The sequence below is a fragment of the Camelina sativa genome, chromosome 5 (genome assembly GCF_030686135.1).
Source record: "Camelina sativa cultivar CO46 ecotype springtype chromosome 5, ASM3068613v1".
Lineage (NCBI taxonomy): Eukaryota > Viridiplantae > Streptophyta > Magnoliopsida > Brassicales > Brassicaceae > Camelina > Camelina sativa.
The window spans coordinates 5,369,252-5,384,994 of record NC_141884.1 but is presented as its reverse complement, the minus strand read 5'-3'; the positions used below and the strand labels follow the sequence as shown (position 1 = coordinate 5,384,994).

Here is a 15,743-nt window from a genome sequence, read left to right as displayed (position 1 = left end):
AGAATCTACACTATTAAAAGGGAAGCATTATTTACAAGGCAAAATGAAACTTGAGAATATATGACATAAAATAACCCTGAATAAATTAAAAAGCATACAATAGGAGAAGGACATTAAAGTAATTTTTAATGTGAAAACAAGATGATCCGTTTGTGACCCCGGTTTTCTTAATTCGGATCATGTTTTACAAAACGGATCAAGAATAAAAAGTCTTGCATCCAAACATAATCGACCACAATTATACACAATAAAAGTCAAACAAAAAAATATATATTTTAGGGAAGTGAAAACAAATCAGTATCGGTGATAATTAGTAACTTCCATAACTAATATTATGGAACATTAATCACACAGTTTAAATAACATATAATTCAATATAAAAAACTATCCATATTTAAATTCTAATTAAAAATGAATTATTAAGTTGAAATCTCGAATATTACCTTAAATAATGATATCAAATCAAATATCTAATTAACCTCAAATGGTTGTTAATTAGCAAGTTAAATACGACCATATATAATTTCAGTAATTTAGGAAAATTGTTTTTATTTAGGAAATTAATGTGATACAAAAGTCTACACGTTTCATATCTTTTCTTGATTTAGTTTGAAAAATTTAGATTATCATATATACGAAATTTAAGCTACTTACCAAATTCTGTAGTTATCTTAGCTAATTATAAAAACGGATATAAAATTATAAATTCAAAATTTTATATATGTAAACATATTTCATTTGGTTATTTATTTTGAGATATTTCCGGAAACATTGATTATCGATTTTATGTTACAAAATTGATTGTTTAAAATTGATTTTACATTATGATTTTCCTTTTTATTAGTATATTAAAATAGATTGTATTGAGCTAATCTAATCTCTATATAAGACATATCGAAATATTTTGTTTCATTCATTCACAAAAAAAAAAATTTGAGCATCAATATTTTGAATTTTGAGTTTCTTAGCTTTTATATTTCAATATCTTTTAGTCTTTCAGATTTGGAACTCTTCAAGAACATGTGAAATATACAAGTGAAGACTATAAAACTTCGAAAATATGGGTGCTGTGAAACAATCAAGTTCTTATAATCGATTTTATCTTATGATTTTTTTTGTATAATTACCATTTTTAATGTTAGTACATATATACATTAGTTATAATAGTATAGTTTTACTTCATGATTATATTGTTACAAAATCGAACAGTTTAAAATGGATTTTACATTATGATTTTCCTTTTTGTTAGTATATTAAAATAGATTGTATTGAGCTAATCTAATCTTTATATAAGACACATCGAAGTATTTTGTTTCATTCATTCACAAAATTTTTTTTGAGCATCAATATTTTGAGATTTGAGTTTCTTAACTTTTATATTTCAATATCTTTTAGTCTTTCAGATTTGAAATTCTTCAAGAACATATGAAATATAAAAGTCAAGACTGTAAAATTGTTAAAATACGGGTGATGTGAAACAATAAGGTTTTTATAATCGATTTTATCTTATGATTTTTTTGTATAATTACCGTTTTTTAATGTTAGTACATATATACATTAGTTATAACAGTATAGTTTTACTTCATGATTATAATATTACACGTCGCCTAATGATAATAATCATATTAGTGTGAGTGATTTCTTCGATCTATTTCCAAATCATAATAATTTTTGCAGTGTTATAAGGTTCTGAAATGGCTAGCTTAAACATCTGATGAAGGTTTAGAACTAAAATATAAATAATGCAATGGTTCCTTCTCTTAGGTTTAACATCTCAAGACTAGAGTAACTTTGAAAAATTGTAATGAAAAATTTGTAACAGATTTCATTTAAGATCTAATATTTTAAATTGATATTTTTCATTTTAAAATGATTTTAATTGTTTTTAGCCATACATGATTTAATAATATTTATATGTTTGGAGGCGGTAAAAATAACAAATGTTGTTACTACATATGGTGTGAAAGAGAAAATATGAAAGAGTAATTGTTAAGGGACTTTAATCATGAATAATATGTAATTATATATCAAATTTGTTTATCCATCCACACATATAACGTAGGTATATATGTGTATATATATGTTTGGTATAAAAAATCAAAATGTTATTAATATATTTTAAAAAATTGAATTTTAAATTCACATTTTTGTTTTTTTTTATTCAATTTGGGTGCTATTTAAATTGAGGTTATCAAACAAAACAAAACATATGGCTACAATTGTCTATCCAAACTGATAGGAATCAATATAATCTTCAATAAAATTTTGGATAGATAATTATAAATTTAAGTAATATAAGTAATTCATATTTAATTCTATCGTATATATAGAAATTATCATACCAACTAAAAATAAAGAATCCCCCTAATCTTCGCCTTCATGAACCATATAATGCGATTTCAAAAAAATATGTTTGGGTTTCAATTTGAATCATTACGTTAATATCATAAGTCTTTAAATACAAATATATCAAAATGATAAAATTTTGATTCACACGAATATTCTTAATTTTCCTTATAATTCGAATATATTTTTTTGAAGCAAACATTAATTAGATTAAAAACCATAATTACTGTAACAGTGATAATGCATAAGGACAAATTTCAAGAATAAAAATACCAATGAATAAAGGATATCATATATTCATATGATATATAAATATACTATGAAATATGATATTTTCAATAAGAATAAAAAGTCAATAAATTTTGTACTCTTTTGCAAATGATTAATTTTGGGACAGGTAAAGTTCTACTTGGGGACAAAATTTACAGGAAATTCAAGTATTTTTAAAAACATAATAGATAAATTTTGAAAAACATAAAGAAAATTTGGATAATTTTCATTAATTTTGTAAAACTTAAATACCCAAAAAGGTACATAAAATACGGGTATATATTCCATATGAACCTCTTACCTATTTTTTTATATGTTGGACAAAAAAATACAATCTCAAATTTATAAAAACCATAATTATGAGATAGAAAAAAAATATGACATATATGAGACAGGACGAGTTTTTTTTTTCTAGAAATAAACATACTATTTTTATCTTATATTTTTATTGTAGTTATTTCTACTAATAACAAAACAGATATAATCCTTCTTTTTAACTAAAACACATAAAATATTGTATTGATATGAGTTTAGATTATAAATATTAATAATGTTCGTTAAAAATATGTTTACAAACATAAATCCACACATACGTAATATATTATAAACCTAATAAATCACCTTAGTTTTTGAAATCAATCCCGAACGTATGTGCGGGTCCAAATCTAGCTACTTATTAAATTATCTGTTTTTTTGGTAGGTGACTAATTAAATTAAATTGTAATGGGTAAACTTAACCTATTAAGAAAGCTTAAAATAGGTATTCTGTTTTAACATAATTTGACGAAAACACCCTCAACTTTTGTTTTGTATTAAATTAATCAAAAAGAGTTCTCAAAAGTCAAAACATTATAAGGTAATATAGTGATATCTTTCCATCTATAGTTCAACCCCGGCGAGGAAAAGAGGGAAGACTCACCGGTAAACCAATTACAAAAGTGTAACCGTTACATTATGGATAAGCTAAGCTTCGATCACAGATTCTCACAGGTTCTTTTTTTTTATCATTATAAATTTCTCCAATTTTTTTTATCAACTCTCCACCTCTCCCTTCAACTTTTTTTTCTCTCTCTAGAATCGCCGAGATGGATTCACCTCTTCATCCATCAACGCCGGACCTTAATGTACCTTATGCTCCTGTGTTCGACTCAAGGATCTCAGCTTCATCTTCTGATAACGTCGTCGAAAGAGATGATGATGATGGTGCTCGTAGTAGTAGAAGAAGTCATGGGGTTTTCAACTGGGGTGAGTTTTGCTCGTTCCGGAACCTTTTAGAGCCGAACTTCTGCTGGGCCACTTTGGCTCTTCTTGTCTGGGTCTTTGGTTTGTTTCTCTCAACTTCACAAATTTTACGATCTTTTTTTTTTCTTTTTCTTTTTTTTTGTGTTATGGATTTTTTTGGTCTTTGGGTTTTGACTTAATTCTCTCGATTGATGATGATGACTCCACAGCGTCGTTTATTCTGATTAAGAATCTTTTTGAACCAAAGAACGTTTGGCTTGGACCTTCTTCGTCCATTCTTGTTGACCCAAGCTCCTTTTTTGTCAAAAGCATTATGGTTTGTCTTTTTTTTACTCACTTCTCTTTAAGTGTTTCTGTGTTGATCAAAGGGCTGTGTTAATTTATTGATATATTTTTGTTAGGTGAAGGAGCTGGATTGTTCAAAATCAGGCCTTCAGCTGTATGGATTCAATGGGTCTCCTCCCTTGGATCGTTTGGTGAACTGGTCAGAATCCCGAGTGTTTCCTCTCCCACAGGATACTTACAAGGTAGGTTTAAGATTTCTCTGTACTACAATATGTTTGAAGTCAGAATCTATTATAGTTTTGATTGTCATTGAATACTCTTGTAGACAATTTATTGATCTGATTCCATATTCCTCAGGGTTGGCCTTATTACTTTAATGAAGGATCTTCAATGAATATATCATATAGGGTTAAACCAGAAGGTTCTGCGGTTCAGCTTGTGGTCAATGAAGGTTAGTATATATATTGTAGTAGTTTTCTCATTTTTCTATGCCTGCTTCTACCTGTTGGTTTGATGTTGTCAGTGAGGCTGTTAAAATCATGTAACAACAGTAAGAAAAACCTAAAAGCTTGACACTAACCAAAATAACTTGGCTAAACCCATTCGTATATAGTTTATACTATAACGTAAAACAAAACCCCAACTAGAAAAGGAAAATAACTTTTGAAAGAACTAAGAAGGTATAGTAGTGTGAGTGAGTTTGTTTTTTTGTTTGAAAGTGTTTCCTTTTATGGAAAACTGATTATTTCGGGGCTCTCAATTCGTAGGAAGTCAAGGCATCTCTCGGACGTTTTGGGAAGAATCTGCATATCATTACATTAATGCATTGTCGTGGAATCTAATTGAGGGTTAGTCTAATGAAAGTTCCCAACTTAAAATGCATCGTGTTATAATGATTACCCATGAGTTGATAAAAGTTCTTTGTAGGGAGTGGTATGATTGAATTGAAGATGATTAAGTCTTCAAGTTATTATCTTGCTGTGGCTAACTTGAAGACGAGGAAGGACGTAGAGGTAAATAATTACTGACTTATCAAGTAATGACTTTGGATTCTGTTTTTATTTTTGGTTTCTGCACCGTTCATTGTTTTACTTGACCTGATGTTTTTTCAGGTGGAACTGACTATTGATGTGAGGGCTATGTTGTATGATACTAAAAAATCATTCTACAACTGTACCTTCAGCAATGGCGAGTGCACATTCAAGCTCAATGCAATGTCCCTTGTTGGAAACTCTGTTGTCGTAACTTCACCAGCACCGAGTCATGAGGTATGTATTTGGAAGCGTAAACAAAGTTATTATTATTAATCTTAGCTGAATGAATGTTCGTCTTATTGCCCTTGCCTTTGGGCTTAGGGAGTATCCATCGAAGATAAATGGTACATAAAGTTCACATATCAACATAGAGGGATTGGATATGTAATTTTCACTGGTAAACATTTTGATCTTATCAAAGTCAAGTTCATAATTGGATTTGAGCGTTGGTCAGTTTTCTCTTTGGCAAGAATTTGAAAGCAGTGACATGTAGTATTATTGCAAATGCAGGTGTGGTGACTTGCTTCATGCTGGTAGCTTTATGCATCTGCAAAAAGTTACAGTGCTTTTGTGAAGAGGGATATCTAGCCGGCAATGATTTCGCTAGAGCATTTCTACTTGAAAACAAAGATGACGATGTTTCAACCGTGTGTTCATTTAATGAGCCTTTTGCAAATGATGATGCTGATTTAGAAGATAATATGGGACATGTGGGTGAAGCGAGTAACCAAACAAGACGTCTCTGTGCCATTTGTTTGGATGCTCCAAAAGATTGCTTTTTCATCCCATGTGGCCACTGCGTCTCCTGTTATGAATGCGGAACAAAGTAAGTTTTTCTACACGAATAATTGATAATATACAACTAGACATATCAAAACTACGTACTTGATTGCAAAAATAGTATTTGGTTAATGTGTTTAGTGTATTGGGACTGATCTGAAATATTTAACCTTATGAATATGTAGGATGGCAGAAGCTGGTGGGAATTGTCCAATATGTCAAAAGAATATGAAGAAAGTAAAGCGTATCTATACAGTGTAAAATGAGTCAATATATAAATCTCTCTAATTAACATGATGTTGAATCCATAGAACCCATTAATAATAAATTATCATTTGATCTTGACAATTCTCATTTCTTTCTTTGCATGATTATTTCATTTCTTTCCTTGACCATCTTTTTTATTACACCATTTGTTAAAAGTTTTAACTTAAAACCACCATAAGTTAGGCAAATATAGTGAATCATATTGTTTGTTGACTATAACATTCCCAAATGGGTCCAAGCCCTGAAATGGTAAGTCGAGTATCTCTTGGTGACTTGGGAATATGCGTTACAGTGGGTATCAATCTATCTCCCCTCCAACACACAACCCTCTCCAATGCACAAATTTCTGACATTAATCAAGCTCTGTATGTTAATAATAAATTACTTTAATCAAGCTGTATGTTGTTACTTTAATCATAGAATCCAATCCCTTTGCTTTAAGGTTGGCTAGTATATTAGTAATAAGGTTTCTCTCTTCCTCTAAGAATCACCTAAATGGATTCAGTTCGAATGCAAATACAAATGCAACATCCACATCTCGTTGTATCTATCTCGTAACGTCGAAGAACAAATCCCCTCGTGTATGTACTGCTTCGTCCTCGTTATGGGTATGTGGTTCCTCGGTTGGTTTCTCAACTTATTTTTTGTTCCAATTTACTTTAAACCAGGGCGTCAGCTATATGGATTCTCTATGAGTCTCCTTTGAACTGTGAGCTTAACCTGTCTCACAGGATACTTACAAGGCAGGTTTAAGATTTTCAGTACGGTTTAAAATTGTCATTGAAAAACTGAAATCAAAGATTCAATCTTTACCTATTTTTTTAGTCACAATTGATTCTAGCTTTTGGTTGTCATTGGAATTCACTTTTTTGACAATTTATTGAACTGATTTCATTTGTCTTAGGGTTGGCAATATTATTTTAATAGAGGGACTCTTTTAAATATCACCTATAGGTTAAGCTCCAAGGTTCTGCGGTTCAGCTTCTGGTCGAGCAAGGTTAGTAATAATAGTCAGCGGCGGATCCAGCCAAAGTTTTGACCAGGTGCAACCAGTCCCAACCTATGTGGATCCGCCCCTGATAATAGTATATATTGTAGTTTTGTCAAATGCTGATTGCTATGTTTGCATGTTTGTTTTAGGTCTGGGCAAAATACCTGGATCCGAAGATTCGATCCGAACCCGATCAGAAAAACCCGATCCGAACCCGTATCCGAAATTGTAAAATACCCAAAGGGGTCTAAATCTCTAAATCCGAAAACCCGAACCCGAACCCGATCCGAACCGAAATCTGAACAGGTATCCGAATATACCCATATTATTATTATTATTTAGTAGTAATATATTAGTTATATTTATAATTTTAATAATAAAAGTGTCCAAAATATTCATATTTTTAGATATTTTCGATAATTTGAAGTATTTAAAATTTTTATTAGTAAACTTGGGTTAAAAATACTCTAAATTTTCAGATATATTGCGTATTATTGAATAATTTAGACTAAATTAGATACTAAAATTTTGAGTTTTGTGAACTTCGGGTAATCCGAATCCGAACCCGAAATACCCGAACCAAATCCGATCCGATCCCGAAGTCTAGAAATACCCGAACGGGTCCTATACATCTAAATCCGAAAACTCGAAACCGATCCGTACCCGAACGGGTACCGGAATGCCCAGGCCTAGTTTGTTTACCATTGTCAGCGAGGCTGTGAGCCTGTGATAGAGTTTCAACAAAACATGAACACAAAGAAATGCCTATGAGTTCTTCTTTATTGATGGAAACACGTAACCGCTAAATCTGCAGCAAAACCGCAAAAATATACCTAATCCCATTTCCCGCGTTGTTTTCTTACAACCGAGACTTCATTCCTATATTGTAGTAGTTAATTAAAGCCCCAACTAGAAAAGGAAAATGACTTTTTAATAAACGTAAGAGGATATAGAAGTCTGTTTGTAATTGTTGCGTGTGATGAGATTTTCTGTTTGTAATTGTTGTTGCCTTTATGAGATATATATATACTGATAATGTCAAGTCTCTCAATTCACAGGAACGCGAGTCATTCGCCGTTGAACAAGATTGCATTTTGTCGTGACATCGCTTGGTCATGGAATCTAATTCAGGGTTAGTCAAATGGAAGTTCCTACATAAAATTGCATTGTATTGCCCATGAGTTTAATAGACGTCCTTTTACAGGGAGTGGTATGATTCAATTGGAGATAAGTAAGTCTTCAGGTTATTATATTATCTTACTGTGGCTAACTTGAAGAAGAGACCCTGAAAACACGTAAAGGAGACAATAAGGTTGTTGTAAGCGTGAACTGGTTTTTTAACTGATGTTTTGTCCATGTAGCTTCATGGATTGTAGTTCTACCTCAATGATTAGAGTTTCTAAATGTGGGCAATTCCTTAAAAGAACTGGCATTGCTTGCCATCCCCGACTCATGTCACTCCAAATACTTAACAATTTGAGGTTGTTGAACACTGGCATCGCTTCACAGCACCTTGAAAGCACCTGCAAACGAAATAAAAGGTTAATAAAAGGTTGTTTGCTCGATTTGACCTTGAGTGCTCTTGTTTGCTCGATTTGACCTTGAGTTAATAAAAGGTTGATTTGAGCCTCGACTAAGTTTTCAAAGTTAACTTGTGGATAGTCCTCCGCAAGAGAATCACAGTAATAAAAGTAAACAAGACTTGGAGGATCTGGCTAGACACAGTCACATTGGACTCCCTCCACCGGGTATTACTCATATCTAACTCTTCAAGCGCAGGGCAAGCAGAAAGAAGAATCGGAAACAGACCAATACATAACACGCAGGAGTCAAGAACAAGAGTTTTAAGCATCGGTAAGCATATATCCTTCTCCCACCAATAAAGATCAAATTCACTTCCTAGTCTCAGCTCAACCAGTGTCCTACTGACACCCACTTCGTGAGGCAGCCAATATAAATCTCTGAAATCAATGAAAAGATGGAGGTCCGAAACACCACGCTTCAGCACATTACATAACCAACGATCCACACGATCTGAGTCAACACCAGTTTTACACTTGAGGGAGAATTTGACTATGGGAGAATCACTCTGCAATGTCAATACTCTATCCACAAAATCCATGAAGCTCTGCGTATTTCGGACTCTTTCCGGCTGACCCTCTTCTTGATGAAGGAAGACAGAGTCGTCAAACTCGAGAGAAGGGACAAAAGCAAACAGATAAACACAAATTAATAATTCATTCAGGATTGTAAACCGCAAATTAAATTAAATAAACACAAACCAAATTAGTAAAAATACCAAAAAAAAAAAAAAAAAAAAAAAATCTATTCTGCTCTGCTGCCGTAGCTTGGTCTTGCTCAGTTATCTCCCGATCCCTGGATGTCGAGCCTGTATTGCTGATGCTAGCATCGGGTTCTGCTCGAGAATGATTTCAAACAGAACATCATAGTCCCGCTTCTTCTCAGTCATCTCCTGACCACTCGACGCCGCCTTTGCTCGCTCTCGATCCCTCCACGCTGATTCTAGCAATGGGTTCTGGTCGACAATTATATCGAACATAGCTTCGTAGCCCGCCATCTGAGCTTCGTAGCCTGCACGCTGAGCTTCTTGTTCCTGTTGCCTCTCCTTAAGATCCGCAAGTTTGGCGTTAGCAGCATCTAGTTGCATTTGAAGGTCGCCCTGATCAGACATCTCTTCTCGCAGAGGAGGAGGTACCGGGGAAGAAGCTCTACGCATTATGAAGAACATATCGTAGATACACTCTTTATTGCGGGGAGCGAACTGTAGGAAAAAAAAAAATAATAAGAAACGACAGTTGGTTATTTTTTTCAACGCTGTAATGATTTTTATGTGATTGAAGACGGTAATCAAATATACCTCAGAGTAGATATCATCCATCTGGGTCTCGGAACAACTCCCAGACCGTACCCAAATCTTAGAATGTCTAACTACCTCTGTCGAGACCACATCGTGGAGCTTATATGCAAGAACTTTTAGAAGTCTAGGTACTTCAAAGTTTGTAGAATCATTCTCTTCGGCATCCATCTCCATCTCATCCAAACACGGGAAATACTCCAAGAAATGCCTTATCATCTCTTTCTCTCTAACTGTTCCTCGAAACCCTCTAACCTGCAACTTCTTCACTGGACAAGATAAGGGCGAACGACCTTTATCCTCCCGAGAAATGCAGTCACAAGCATCCCCACATTTGTCTGTCACATCGTGGTGTAATAAACCCTGAACGCAGAAAGGAGACAATAAGGAACTTCAAAGGATGAACTCTGTCTTTGTAAATGTTTGAGAACTAAAAAAAAAAAAAAAGAGTTGTGTTTACACCTCAAGGATTACATATCCAACGATTCACACGAACCTTATCAATACCAGTCTGACACTTGAGGGAGAATTTCTTAACGGGAGAATCACCACCCTGCACTGCCAATACTCTATCCACAAAATCCATAAAGCTCTGAAGCATCCCATCCCTTTCACGCTTGCCCTCTTCAGGATGAAGGAAGACAGAGTCATCAACGTCAAGATTAGGGACAAGTGTCCACAAATTGAGCCACCTCTGGGAGAGAACCGATGTCAAAGCAGCCTCCTTTGTCGTAAGGAAAGACAAGATATAGCAAATAACCTCGTCCGGTAAACTCCCGAACCAATCCATCGTTACTGCAGGAACATATATATCTATATATATATATAGATACAAATTAGCAAAATCAACAATTACCAAACAGTTCCAAACCTAAACAAAGGAAACCCCAGTTAACAACGTAAATATGATAGCACCTACCTTGGTGCTGTACAGACACGATGTCAAAGACCCAATCTTTAGTGAAGATTTAGGGTTTTTTAGAAGAGATAAGAGTCAGAGAGTGCTGAATCGCTCTGGTTTGTATACAAGTGACAAGGTCTCGGAAGGAATATCAGAAGAAAACGAAGCGTACAGTGAGAAATTAACTGCAAAGCCAGAGGAGGAAGAGAGATATTATTGTCAAAAAAAAAAAAAAAAAAAAAAAAAAAAAAGCAGAGGAAGAGAGACGTGGTTTGGTTTGGTTTTGTTTTAATTTTTCTGGTTGGTTTGGTTTGGACCGGTTATCAAAGCAAATAAACCAAACCTAAACACAATCATACCAATATTAACAGACGAAGGTTTTTACTCAAGTAATCGTGCGTTCGTGACAATGAGACAAATTTTGAAAACGTAATCATGGAAGAATATATCTCATTTCTATTCGAGAAAATCTATGAGACTTGTGTCATTACTGCTTAAAAGATCTCCGAATCTAGAGACTCTCGTCATTAAGGTATGAATCAAAAAGTTAAGGATAAATTATACTATATAATATAAAATGTAAAATACACAAAAATACATAATATAAATCACATTCATAATGAATGTATTAAACTTTGAATTTTGTTTTTTGGACAACTCAAAATAAGTTTTCGATATCTCTCTCTAGCTATTTTTTCATCTTGTTTCAGGGCCCCTTGCACAATGATCTGATTCGACAAGGAACGGGACCCGTTTGCGAGTGCTTGTGTGGATATCCCTATAATTTTCTGTTGTCATGTCCTGTGATAGTCCTAGAGATAACCAAATTCCGAGGAACTAAAGGAGAGTTGGAGCAAATGAATAATGAAACATCTCCTGGAGAAATTTCCATGTCTTGAGCTTGTCAAATAAAGTGGTCTTTGGTAACAAAAGAATATTCTTTTCTAATGGTCGGCCTAAAAGAATGGAGTAAGATTTTTTTTTGTGCTATATGTTGTAAGAGTAAACTTTTTTTTTTTTTTTTTTTGTATATGACTAACAATAACTTTGTATTGTTGACCAAAATGATTCTTTTAATAATTATTCTTTTTTGTATTTAAATTTTTTGGTAAGTTAATAAGAGGTATTTGATATGACTAGCAATAAATTTATTAGTAGTTGACTCCTATTCGTATATATATAACTAAAATTTATCAATGAGAAACACAAGTAAAACTTAAAAATGGGTTTACATCTAGCGCTCGTTTTTACGTCTTATTTGCTATTAACGTTAGGGGCCAACGGACTTATGCTTGTGAGATTCTATAACTTCTACTTTGTTTGTCAATTCTTTGAATTTGATATGAAAAAATAAAATTAATTGATATTTCAGGATTTTGATTGTGTGGATATATACAAACAACCGGCTTTCCAACATTCAATGTTTAAGTATCACAAGATTCCGGTATGGTGGTTAAATTTTTCAATCATATATGAATAAATGTGGCCAAAATTTTCTCTAATTAATAGAGAATAATGTTGTAATTCTTTTTCTAAAACTTAATCTTGTTGTTTTGTGTTATGTTATAGGAAAAATTCATTTCAAATGAAATCCATACTAACAACGATAAATATAAAATAGATCATCAACGTTGTCCCAAAGGAATGGTATCAATTTTAAGGCAAATAAATGGAACTGAGAGCGTCCATCTCGACACATTCGAGTATCCTGGCCAACATGTAAATCTTCTTCTTTTATCATCGTTTTTATTAAAATATTCATATATACCATCCTGTATAACATTTTATCTTATTTATAGCACAATAATTGATTATTCGCAATCACATTTTTTATCTTCTTTCTAGTGTTGTGATTATAATAATACATGCAAACTTTATATATTTAAAGTGGCAACTTTTATGATTTATACAGTTTGCAACAATTGAGACCATTTTAGATGGAACCATCTATCGAGGAGCAGAGGCTTATATAAGTGTTCATAATTTAACTGTACAAAGAAACCAATACAGTAAAAATCAAATTTGGTTAGAGAATGGACCTCGTGATCAACTTAATAGCATACAAGTTGGTTGGGCGGTAAGTTTTTAATTAACGTATAAACCAAAATGTATACTTTATAGAACATCATGCGATTTTACACAAGGAACTAAAACTTACAAATACAATTTATGTAATGAAAGTATATATAAAAATATATGAGCATAGATAAAGTAAGAGATCCCTAAAATATGTGGAATACTTACCCACAAAAACAAGAAAATAACTAATTTATGATGATTTAATGTATGTAAATTCATCATGAAATATTGGAGAAATAGTTTGAGTATACACTTTTTGTAACAAATATTTTCATAAAATTTGAATTTTATACAGTGCATCCAAGATTATATGGTGACAGTTCAACGCGATTTACAATATATTGGACCGTGAGTAAATTAATTATTTTTTTATCTATGTTTTTACAACATAACTATGTTCTTTATACATGAGAAATATTCTTGCATAATTGTTTACATTCAATGTTATATTTTTATTTATTAGGCAGATGGCTCCAAAAAAACTGGATGTTATAATACACAATGTGCTGGCTTTGTTCTTGTTACTCGAGATCCTGTGCTCGGAGAAGCGTATGGTAATACCTCTATTTATGGTGGTAAAGTAAGCGCTCTTATTCAACCATGAATTTTTCAGGTAAAAAATTCTCGACTTTATGTATGATAAATCATCTATTTGACAAGAATGTTGGAAGTTTTTTTTATTTATTTATAATATTTATATTAATTTTAACTATTTGGATTATCCTTTAAAATACTTGAATCCATCTTCTTTAGTATTTCTTGCAGGATTTTTTTAATATAGTTCATTTTTATGTTTCTTATTCAAATCACATATATAATTATAAATTTGAGAGATTTAATTTAATAGTTTTTCTAATGTTTTAATATTTATTAGGATGGCTTCACTGGGAACTGAGTACTAAAAAGAGTCGATAAATTAATAGGATACTGGCCCAAAGAGTTATTTACACACTTAAACAAAGGAGCTTCTTTGATACGCTTTGGAGGAAATACGTTTATCTCTCCTGATGGTGTGAGTCCTCCAATGGGAAACGGTCATTTTCCAGTTGCAAATTTCCAGAAAAGTTCACATTTTTCGTTTATTAAAGTGAAGAATTTGAACTACCAAACCATTGATATGGAAGCTAAGAAAACAAGACTCTATGCAGATTCTTACGAGTGTTATAGACTAATATATTGGGGATATCTTAACTTTAGTAGAGTAACCTTCTCCTTAGGAGGACCAGGTGGAAATTGTGGTACTTGATGATTAATGATTCATGTATATGTATTGACCAAAACTATATCAATTGGCAGGAGAAATAAAGTTGACTAAACTATATCCATATTACTACACTACAAAATAAGAGGTGTTTTGTGTCGCTTCTTTTGAATATTAGCATCAGTTATAATTGATGCAAATGAGTTTTACATCACTTATTTAAGTGACTCTGGAAGTGGTGATGCAATATATTTGCATCGGTTGAACGAAATGTTTGCATCACTTATTATAGTCGATGTTAATATACACCGGTTGTTTAAAGTGATGTTAATTTTGAATCACTTAATATAAATGATGTTATATTAGCTACGGTAATAATAAGTGATGTTAAATATTTATAATAATTGTGAATATGTGATGTTAACCGTAGTGTCAATTATTAGAAGTGATACCAAGATTGTGTCATTTGTTAAAATTGATATTAAATGTTTAAATCGGTTACGAATAATTAATGTTAAAATTAGTGTCAGTTTTCATAAATAATTCTAATAATTATGTCATTTCCGATAATTGATGATAAATATTAGTGTCCGTTATAATTGATGAAAAATATAATAAATAAATCAAAATAATTAATTGATTATTTAAATCCAAAAATAGTATATAAATTAAAAATCATATTGCATAATTCATATAATGTAATTCACTGTTGAATCTTGAACCTAGAAATCCTAGCTAGGTATTAAAGAAGAAATTAAGATCAATGTTCATAACCAACACATTCGCTACGTACGAAAAGTATTTAAGGTATTCAAGAAAACAAAAATTATAGAAAAGCGTAACAAATTTTTTAAGTTTTTAATTATTTTAAAACACAAAAGAAGACAACGACTTTACATTATATATTGTTATATATATATATATATATATATATATTATTATTATATATTTGCGTTACTAAATTAGATTTTTTTTTCTTATGAATAATATTGTCTGGTGTTTTGGTTGTGTAGCAGCTCACTACTAAAAACTGATCATATAGTTACGAGAAATTGCTACAAAATTATTTAGGAAAAAAGATGGCTAGCTACACGAAGTATGTAAGAACGCATGGTCACACATGCCAAGTATAATATTGTACTCTCAACTACATGAAGTAGATGTATTGCATGAGTACATGTATGAACTATATGACGTCATGTGGTTAACACCATAAACATACAATTCCGGTACACCGGTTAACTGACTCTAGCATTGACCAATATTGACCAAAAAAATATTCCTTTTTTTAATGTATAATATTAAAGAAAAAACATAAATTGCTATATCAAATAGTTTATAGTTTTTTTCAATTAAGACATATTCTATATTATATAACTAAATATTTTGTTTACATCTTTAATGTATTCATTCTTATAATTAGTCATTTTAATTTTGAAGCTAAACCAATAGTTAAATAATTTTTTTGGATC

The 15,743-nt window shown here is 31.8% G+C and overlaps 2 protein-coding genes and 2 pseudogenes across 4 annotated transcripts; 2 read left to right on the top strand and 2 right to left on the bottom strand.

The window, feature by feature from the left end:
• The first annotated feature begins 3,581 nt into the window (after positions 1-3,581).
• On the top strand, positions 3,582-6,305 carry LOC104785655 (E3 ubiquitin-protein ligase APD1-like). Its single transcript, XM_010510908.2, has 10 exons — positions 3,582-3,939; positions 4,068-4,174; positions 4,260-4,385; positions 4,501-4,594; positions 4,911-4,991; positions 5,071-5,156; positions 5,256-5,411; positions 5,499-5,574; positions 5,688-6,003; positions 6,143-6,305. The coding sequence occupies exons 1-10, from the start codon at positions 3,702-3,704 to the stop codon at positions 6,216-6,218; spliced, it is 1,356 nt and encodes a 451-aa protein (XP_010509210.1). The 5' UTR covers positions 3,582-3,701; the 3' UTR covers positions 6,219-6,305.
• Positions 6,306-8,369: 2,064 nt separating this feature from the next.
• On the bottom strand, positions 8,370-11,242 carry LOC104785652 (F-box/LRR-repeat protein At3g58940). Of its 2 annotated transcripts, XR_015598358.1 has the most exons (7): positions 11,010-11,241; positions 10,587-10,903; positions 10,094-10,453; positions 9,515-9,997; positions 8,816-9,406; positions 8,598-8,738; positions 8,370-8,500 (listed from the first exon to the last, which is right to left on the bottom strand). XR_015598358.1 is itself a non-coding variant. In XM_010510907.3 (4 exons), exons 2-4 carry the CDS (start codon positions 10,878-10,880, stop codon positions 9,578-9,580), a joined length of 1,074 nt encoding a protein of 357 aa, XP_010509209.1. In that variant the 5' UTR covers positions 10,881-10,903; positions 11,010-11,242; the 3' UTR covers positions 9,435-9,577. The 2 variants fall into 2 exon arrangements, 1 of the variants encoding a protein (XP_010509209.1); XM_010510907.3 differs by lacking the exons at positions 8,370-8,500; positions 8,598-8,738; positions 8,816-9,406 and having other exon boundaries at positions 9,435-9,997; positions 11,010-11,242.
• Positions 8,553-9,337, bottom strand: LOC147943282 (F-box/LRR-repeat protein At3g58900 pseudogene; annotated as a pseudogene). The gene is made up of 2 exons (XR_015558498.1): positions 8,787-9,337; positions 8,553-8,738 (listed from the first exon to the last, which is right to left on the bottom strand). The product of XR_015558498.1 is annotated as an F-box/LRR-repeat protein At3g58900 pseudogene (transcript).
• A 971-nt stretch (positions 11,243-12,213) lies between the features above and the next one.
• LOC104788921 (protein neprosin-like) lies at positions 12,214-14,316 on the top strand (annotated as a pseudogene).
• Positions 14,317-15,743: the final 1,427 nt, after the last annotated feature.

Excerpts from the sequence above, each read along its gene's own strand:
- LOC104785655 (XM_010510908.2), top strand. The coding sequence starts at position 3,702 with ATGGATTCACCTCTTCATCCATCAACGCCGGACCTTAATGTACCTTAT. Across the intron at positions 4,992-5,070 it reads GTCGTGGAATCTAATTGAGG|GGAGTGGTATGATTGAATTG; the intron begins GTTAGTCTAATG and ends AGTTCTTTGTAG. Across the intron at positions 6,004-6,142 it reads TGTTATGAATGCGGAACAAA|GATGGCAGAAGCTGGTGGGA; the intron begins GTAAGTTTTTCT and ends ATGAATATGTAG.
- LOC104785652 (XM_010510907.3), bottom strand. The coding sequence starts at position 10,880 with ATGGATTGGTTCGGGAGTTTACCGGACGAGGTTATTTGCTATATCTTG. Across the intron at positions 10,454-10,586 it reads GTCAGACTGGTATTGATAAG|GGTTTATTACACCACGATGT; the intron begins GTTCGTGTGAAT and ends TTCTGCGTTCAG. Across the intron at positions 9,998-10,093 it reads TGGATGATATCTACTCTGAG|TTCGCTCCCCGCAATAAAGA; the intron begins GTATATTTGATT and ends TTTTTCCTACAG.